The sequence below is a fragment of the Ruditapes philippinarum genome, unplaced genomic scaffold (assembly GCF_026571515.1).
Source record: "Ruditapes philippinarum isolate M1 unplaced genomic scaffold, ASM2657151v2 ctg4838_1_1_1_1, whole genome shotgun sequence".
Lineage (NCBI taxonomy): Eukaryota > Metazoa > Mollusca > Bivalvia > Venerida > Veneridae > Ruditapes > Ruditapes philippinarum.
Window position 1 is genome coordinate 1 of NW_026852706.1, and position 9332 is coordinate 9332.

The 9332-nt window shown below is 30.9% G+C and overlaps 1 protein-coding gene across 1 annotated transcript; it reads left to right on the top strand.

The window, feature by feature from the left end:
* Positions 1 to 4416: 4416 nt before the first annotated feature.
* Positions 4417 to 5173, top strand: LOC132722044 (uncharacterized; the record flags this gene model as incomplete). Its single annotated transcript, XM_060706448.1, is given in 1 exon segment — positions 4417 to 5173. A coding segment is annotated over 1 exon segment (312 nt), but the record flags the coding sequence as incomplete, so codon positions are not given.
* Positions 5174 to 9332: the final 4159 nt, after the last annotated feature.

A 9332-nucleotide genomic window follows, 5' to 3' on the forward strand; every position in this document is an offset into this window, starting at 1 on the left:
TCAAGGGTTTGTCACTGTCTACCTAACGTTAAGTTTCAATGTTAATGTCTTTAACATTATTGGATGACAAACCATATACTTTAGGAAACTTTGCTTTATGCGACAACTTTTTTTCTTTAGGGCAATCCTAAAATGTTAGCTAGGCAGGTTTATTATTTAATTAACCAGGATATATAAAACTTGTATGTGCATAAAAACCACTGCCATTTTCTTTTATTTTTAGTTCAATACTCTTGTTACATCTGTTTAAATATAAGTATTTTCTTCTTTAATGATCTCGTCCTGATTTATGTTTGGAACTTTGCACTTGCGTTTAGCTACTTATTTATCTAAAACATGTCTTCTGTCGTGAAACGTTTAAGACTTTCATATGCGTTTGATTGTACATGGATCTACTTCTCTATATTACTTCTACTTAAATACCGTCGTTGAATATATATTTTACTTTTCAACACTATGATAACTATTTATCAATGTGTTTAAATAAAAATGAATAAATAAATTGAATTCTGCTTAAACCGGTGTTTGGGGGCGTGGACAGTACTTGCACATTCCAGTACCTTCCTTGAACAGGTTCAATCAATCCGAGCCTGCAAGATTTTCAATTTAGTTGTGTTGAACTTTCTCTAGGGATTCTGTTTTTTCTCTATTTTGGTATGAGTGTCAAAATATGACATTTTTGACTGCTAGCAAATATGCCCCAACATTTATATAAAAAGTGTAAACCAGACACATACACTTCGAGATGTAATGTTTAAAAGAGTTTGCTATGATATATTTTTGATACCGAATCAAAGGATTTAACATCGTGACAGATTTACATAGGGGCATGTTGTAAGACTATGCGCAACTCCGTTTATCTTTATCTTTCTAAATGGGATACCAAAAAATCTGAACATTGCGTGTAACAAATGCTTTGGATTAATACACAAGGGGATATCATTTTACTCGTAAATTACCAAAAATAGATCAGAATATGCAAAAAAAAAAGTTCTTGCTGCGTTAATCATGCAGTATAAATATGGTGATAAATACTATAAAATCAGTCATTAACGGCATAATGCATGTAAATTATTTCTTTAATTCTGAATATTTCTACTTTTATTAAATCTTTCTACATAGGTTCATATACATGTATTTTACTAACATATCTTTTATTGGTCTGATAAAAATTTCCGATGTTATTATATTTTGTCACCAGTGACTTTTTTCAATCACACTTATTTATTGATTGGTCCTCGTGTTTTCAAGTAATACAAACAGAAACATAAATCAATAACATCCAGACGGTGCATTTCTATAGTAAATGAGAAGACGGTCGATCACTGAAAGCAGACGAATAAATAAATACATTACTAAACGTAAATACACATTCTTGTATCAGGTATCTATTTGTAATTATAGCGATACATTATAATGTTTTATACTGGACAATTAACATCAAAGCACATGGCAATTCTATAGTGTTTTACAACAACTTTTGATGATAATTTCACTTCTCAGTTTCCGAAATGTCTTAAACTTTTAATAATATGTCGCGAGGTAAATTGATATCTGGGCGGACGATAACAGGTTCCTTAAATGAAAAAGGTTTAAAAGGTGCACACCAGTATGCACCAGCCTGCTGCTTCAAGTATACAATGTATGTTAATAGATCATTTAGTTGTTGGAAATTTTGTAAATAAAATAAATGTTCATTTATAGGTGAAGACACGTATTGTGTGAGTTCCATCATGCCAGCCAGTGAATAGGTTCCTATCATTAAACCGTATACGTCCGCTACTTGCTTGAGTTGTGCAACCGCAGCCAGAGTTGACGTTCGACTAGTAGACCGTTCATCAGTCAAAATAAGTACCTCTCGTTTAGTATATGCCGCATTTCGTACACCTGAAATATTCCAGTTTGAGAAATATCAGTATTTTTCCGTAAGAATACTGTTTTCAAGAGATGAAATAAAATTGCATCTGAGTATACAAAATATAACACATTTTCTTTTCATTATATGCTTTAATATAAGTTTAAATCAATAACATTACTTAAGATTTTAAAATCTGTTTTCCCAACTGTTTTCCTCAATTTCAGGCGACTTTCTCACTACAGTTCCAAACGAAATGCCGAAATTGAACGTTGAATGGCTATTATATTAATTTTTCCTAAATGAGTAAATGTGGTTTTACACCATGACGTTAAACAATTAGTCTCTACCAGAGTAATTTATACAAGATTTCCTAAGTGACAGATTGTCTACATTTTAAATTGTATATTTAACGTGTTTGAACAAAAAGTAAATACTTTTGATATAATTTTTTACATCTTTTCAAAAGAATGAAAAATTATTGGAATAAATAATTGATGTATTTATTATCGGAATCATACACCGTAACTTAGTATTTCCTTATAAGGAAGTAATCGGAAGTTATGTTTTTGGCGGCAATAGTGCACGAGTTTCTTGTAATTAGTAAAGCGGGCATTCGAGGTTTATTTGTCAAGCCGTTTAGATGTGAAATTTCCGAAAATATTGAAATATTTTCGATCATATTATACAGAAAGTTATGTAAATGTCTGTTACAATTGTTTTCTTTTTCAGGATTATGTACAGCTCAGAGCAAAGTAAACGTGTGTCTTTATACGCAAAAAAAAAAAAAAAAAAAAAAAAAATGGACTTTCAAAAGTGATGAGGCATATTCATTTAATTCCGTTTTGATTCATTGAGAATTATTATTCTGTTTGCATATAATTATGTACATGAAATGAGTTTATTTCAGCGACAAATTATCTGTGTTTTCTTCTATTTATAATTTTCAAAATTCGTTTCCTGTTTCCATTATGACAAAAATTTTTAGACCTCTAAATTTCGGGTTTTACGTCAGGTAGGTTCGAAGGAGCCGCTGGTCTTGAGCCTGGATTAATCCTTCACCAATACCTCCCCCTCCCACGTTGGAGTTAGGGTTGGGTATCCCGCTCGCAGCAACCTGACTTTCCGAACATTTCCAAAAACTTCTGTTTTTACAAAACTCTATTATTCAGTTATATTGGAAAGTTTATATTTCTTTACCTTTACACGAAGTATTTGGCATTTTTTAACAGATGAATTTGCTTAGTAAATTTATTACTATACAGTAAGTCATATGGAAGCTTTTTTGGACTTTTGTCTTGACAAAAATTGATATGTAGATTTAAATCCAGAATTTTGTTTTTGTTGGTTGGGAAAATAAACGGTTAGTGATAGACGGCTTACAAATACTCCCTCTAGCCTCTTTAAACTCTGTGTTGTGTTGTTTATTATTTCAAAGGTGTATTATTAAAGAATGTAAATGATTTATGCTCGTTTGAGTGTAACGAATTAGAGCATAATTGACATAATTGTAAATATTCAAGGACTCGTTTTAGGAACAGTTCTTGTTAGAATTATATCTGTGATATATTCGTATTGTCTGAACAAGCTCAATGTTCTGGCAGACAGCTATAATTGTTGCAACATTTGTTCAAAGTGTGAGTAATGGAAATTATTCAGAAATATTCAGAAAATTACAATACCTGTACCGGGCTGAAAGAGAGACTTTGTGCGATCAAATGCTTTGTTGGTATATGTCAACCCTCCTAAATATGGGACACTTCTAATGGCATTCTGAATACTGACTGTGGTACTGTGTGTATTGAAGTAAACGTTTGTAAACACATTCGTCGAATACGTCACCATGGCAGCTTGGTTATATTGATAGGGAAATCGCCTATCAAATGGACGGATTGGACACAACAGTCCGACAAGTTTGCTTAATTGTTCCTTTGGAAGGTTAAAATTCGAAATGCCAATACTTCCAGACCTATCTAAGATAAGTACCAAATCTCTTGGTAAAATTGTAGTACCACTTCTAAGAGTAAGACTTTGTCCAGTTGGTCGCAAAAAGAAATTCTTTATATTAATTGCCGTTTCTTTCACAGTAGGAACTTTACCTGAGAAATATGATGCAATGGCTAAATATACCAAATATACAGGATATTTTTACTCAAATATTTTAAAGTAACTTATAATACTTATACATATCTAACGTATGGTGGTGCCCATGAGTGGGGATAAATTTACTGTAATTGGCTAAGAATATTGTAAATTTGTAAAGTTTATGAATTTAACTTCATGTACTAATGTTTAAACGAACGTCGTATTGAAAATAGAAATAACATTAAAGTTACATACATTCGTTGATATTATCGTTACACCAGTTGATGTAGAAAAATAATAACACCTTTATTAATTAAATGTACGTTAAAAATCATATGTTTAGTGTCCGATAAAATATGCTGAATGTTGTTTCATATTTATATTAACTTAAGCATTCTGAATATCTCGATACAGAAAATATTATCAGGGAAACCCTTGATTTGGAAGTAAATGATATGGTCTTTGATAGAGCCCATAGACTAGGAGGAATACGATCCAAACGACCACGACCGATCGTTGTGAAATTTAAGGACTACGCAGATCGTGAAAAGGTCAGGCAAAAATCGTATGAGCATGATATTAAAATCAACCTTAAAGCGCAGCAGCAAGGCATCGGTATCCAAACCCCCCAACCTTACAGGGAAGCTAGGAAAGCATTCACAGACTTTATTGCTAGCGAAAATATAGACGAAGGAACAGCAAGAATATCTGGAACAAAATTGTATATCAACAATAAAATCAGTAAGAAGTATGTCAACGGGAAAATTGTAATTCATAATACATACTAGGAAAGCCGTGAGAAGGATATCAATGATATTAAAATACTTTCATGGAATATTCATGGATTAGCAAGGAAGATAAGTGATATCGATTTTATTAATATTATTAGCGATTATGACTTGATATTTCTTTCTGAAACGTGGTTATCGAAAAATGCACATTTAAATTTGGATATAACTGGATATCAATGTGTTCATCTATATGGAAATAAAACCCGGAATGTTCGAAAAGGCAGGTTCAGCGGTGGTATATCAATCTACTATAGACAATCCCTAAATAAGTATATAAACATTATAGAAACTCATCAAAATGGAATAGTATGGATAGAACTTTTACAAAATTTATTTGATTTCAGTGATAATGTGTATTTATGTTGTACTTATATGCCGCCTTCAAATTCAAGAGTTATAGACACTAATAATTTTGATTTTTTCGAAGAGATCGAGTCTGGCTTAGAACGATATAAATGTAAGGGTAAATGTTTCATTTTTTGGCGATTTAAACTGTCGCACATCTAACATGTCAGATTTTTTAGAATATGATGAATATATTGATCATGACCTATATCTGTCAAATAATGTAATCATACCAATCCGGTTTTCCCGGGATAAAACCGTGGATAATATGGGTAAACGCTTGATTGATTTTTGACTGTCTACCTCATATATTGTTGGTAATTCTCGTTTACACAATGATCTAGGTATAGGAGAGTATACTTATCATTCGATTAACGGATCGTCAACTCTTGACTATTTATTGTTGCATATTGATGATTTTGAACTTGTTTCATTTTTTTGTATTACCCCACCTAACAAGTTTTCCGATCATAGCGGACTCTGTTTTAGTCTACCATGTAAAAATCACGCTTCACCGCCTATTGAAATACACAAAGAAACGTTTTTGAAATTTGACAATACAAAAATTTCACAATTTATAGAATGCTTAAACTCAAAAAGAGGAGATATATTAGAACTAACTAATGAAATTAACCAAAACGAAAATATTGATACTATATCACAATCTTTTATTAAGATTTTAAGCGATTGTTCAAATGATATTTTCGGACAAACACGAACAACACGAACTGTATCTATAAATAAAGTATTAAAGAAAAAACCATGGTTCAATGCTGACTGTTACACTGCTAGAGCTGAATTCAAAAAAGCAAGAAATGCTTTTGTAAAGAACAAAGACAATGATAACCTTCGTAATATATATATAAACTATAAAAATAATTATAACAAAATTAAACGAACCCAAAAGAAAAAATATAACTTTAATGAGAGGCAAAACTTAAATGAAATGAGTAAATCTCAACCACGTAAATTCTGGAATAAGATTAGAAGTCAGTACACTGAAAATAAAAGAAGGGCTGAAACTTTAACAACACAAGATCTATATGAGCATTTTAAAACACTGTATAGCACAGAGACAACAACTGGAAATACATCTTATAATCAAAATATTATAGATGAAGATTTAGATAAAGAAATTAATATGTCAGAATTACATAAAGCAGTATTTTCACAAAACAATAATAAAAGTAGTGGAATAGATACACTTATATCGGAAATATATAAAATCTCTTTTAATGAAACGTCTGATTTTATTCTAAGACTTTTTAACAGGATATTTCATACCGGAGAATATCCCAGGGAGTGGGGATCAGGAATTATTGTTCCTATACATAAGGGAGGTGACCCGGAAGATGCCAAAAATTATAGGGGTATAACTTTGATAAACATAATTGCTAAAATATATTCACAGGTATTACTAAATCGCCTAACACCGTGGACTATAAAACATAAAACTATAATAGATAATCAATACGGATTCCAAAAAGGAAAATCAACTACAGATTGCATATTTATACTTCACTCAATAATAGTAAAAGCTCTTTCTGATAAAAATAAATTATACGTAGCCTTTGTAGACTTTGAAAAATGCTTTGATAAATTACAACGTTCGTTTATCTTTCAAAAACTAATCCAGGAAAATGTTAGTTCAAAATTTGTAAAAGCAATTGAAAGCATGTACAGCAGCGTAAAATCAGCGGTAAGGTTTAAAAAAGAGATATCACCAAACTTCACCTCAAACATAGGTGCAAAACAAGGTGACCCAAATTCAAGTCTTTTATTTTTATTCTTCGTTGATGACATAATTCATAACATTAATAGTAACATTGATGGAATTTTCACCGTTCATGAATTAAAATTATTTATGCTACTTTTTGCTGATGATACAGCTCTTTTTGCCAATACACCCAATGCATTACAATCAATGTTAAATGATTTGAATTTATACTGCCAAACATGGAATCTAAAAGTTAACACATCTAAAACTAAAATAATGATATTTGAACAAGGTAGACATTCAACGTTTAACTTCATTTTCAATGGTCAGACCTTAGAAATTGTTAAAAGCTTTAAATATTTAGGCGTTTATTTCTTTAAAAATGGACATTGGAATCGGACACAAAAGCATCTTGCTCAACATTCATCATTTTCTATGCATAACCTTTTTACAGTATTTAACCAACTTGATCTAAAGATTCAAGATAAATGTAAACTGTTTGATACACTAGTTGGATCCGTCTTAAATTATAGCGCAGAAGTGTTTGGATACTATGATTGTAAAAATATAGAACTTGTACATTGTAAATTTATTCGAAAGATCCTTTGTGTCCGTAAATCAACAAATCTAGATGCATTATATGGAGAAATAGGGAGATATCCAATGGCAATATACCGTAAAATCATAATGTTCAAATACTGGATTAAAATACTTAAGTCACCTGAACTCAATTCTTAAAAAAATGTATAACATGCTAAAAGAAGATGCAGATAATGAGCTATCATACAGAGAAAAAAACTGGGCTTATCAAATAAAAAATATATTAAACCAAATAGGAATGTCTTACTTTTGGCTACAACAAGATAATTTAAATATAAATGTATGTGTCATAAAGAAAAGAATTTTAGATATCTACAAACAAAATTGGTATTCAAGTATTAATAACTCTAACAGACTTTCGTCTTACAGTCATTTTAAACACGAATTTCAGTGCGAAAAGTATTTAAGCGTTATAAACAAAGATAGCCATAGGATTATTTTAACCAAATTTAGACTATCAGCTCATAATCTCGAAATAGAAAAAGGAAGGCACGATAATATTCCAAGAGAAAACAGAAAATGTCGAAATTGTTCATTAAATTTAGTAGAGACAGAATATCATTTCTTATTAATATGCCCGAAATATTACAATTTACGTAGAAAGTTTTTTAAACCATATTTTTGTAGATGGCCTTCAATGCAGAAATTCGAAACACTAATGACAAGCACAAATATCAAAACAATTAATAATCTGGCAAGTTATCTGTATTACGCATTTAAAGAGAGGACATAACTTAAGACTTTAATAACCGATAACATACTTTTTTCTTATGATTTACAAGTAAATGGGAGATAACTACGACAATAAATGATTAGTACATATACAACGGTTATGTCATCTTAGAAATATTATTATTGCCGTTTGATTTGTGGATATCGATATGATATAACGTTAACAAATATCTTTCTACTTAGCTTCTTACATATTTAAGTGTATTTATGTTTATACTTGTCACCAATAATTCTCGGCACGTGAACAAATCTCGTTCTACTGTGTACATGCATAAGTATTTTTTATGCAATTATGCCGTAACCTTTGTTTATATTTGTCAACAATACTTCTCGGCAACGTTAACAAAAAATTTTTTCTTCTTTGTTAAAGTACATTTGTTTCTTACATTTATAATTATTTCTTATGCAAACTCTGTTACATATATCATAACATTTGTTCATACTGGTTTACAATACTTCTCGGCTAATTGTAACTTGTAACACTTTACACTATACAGAATATGATTTGACTATAAATTGTATGTTTACAATTTTATGTTAAATAAAATTTATGTTATGTTATGTTATGTTATGTTATGTTATGTTATTACCTTGATACTGGAAACAGTTTCCGGAGCATGACTTAAGTCCCATTTGGCCCACAGTGTTCAGACTTCATAGGATGATTGTCCATATTGGGTAGAAACACCTATTGATTTTGGGGTCAAAAGGTCAAGGGTCAAGGTCACTATATCCTTCAAACTGAAAACAGTTTCTGGAGCAAAACTTAAGTTTCATCTGGCCGACAATATTCAAACTTCATAGGATGATTGTCCATATTGGGCAAAAGACACCTATTGATTTTGGGGTCAAAAGATCAAAGGTCAAGGTCACAATTAACTTAAAACCAAAAACAGTTTCCGGAGCATAACGTAAGTTCCATTTGGCCCACAATATTCAAACTTCATAGGATGATTGTCCATATTGGGTATAAGACCCCTATTGATTTTGGGATCACAAGTTCAAAGGTCAAAGTCACTTTTACCTTAATACTGAAAACAGTTTCTAGAGCATAATTAAAGTTCCAATTGGCCCACAATATTCAAACTTCTTAGGATGATTGTCCATATAAGGTAGAAGACCCCTATTGATTTTGGGGTCACAAGGTCAAAGGTTAAGGTCATTTTTAATAACTTTAGTATTAATCAACCTACAGCTGTAAAATTTT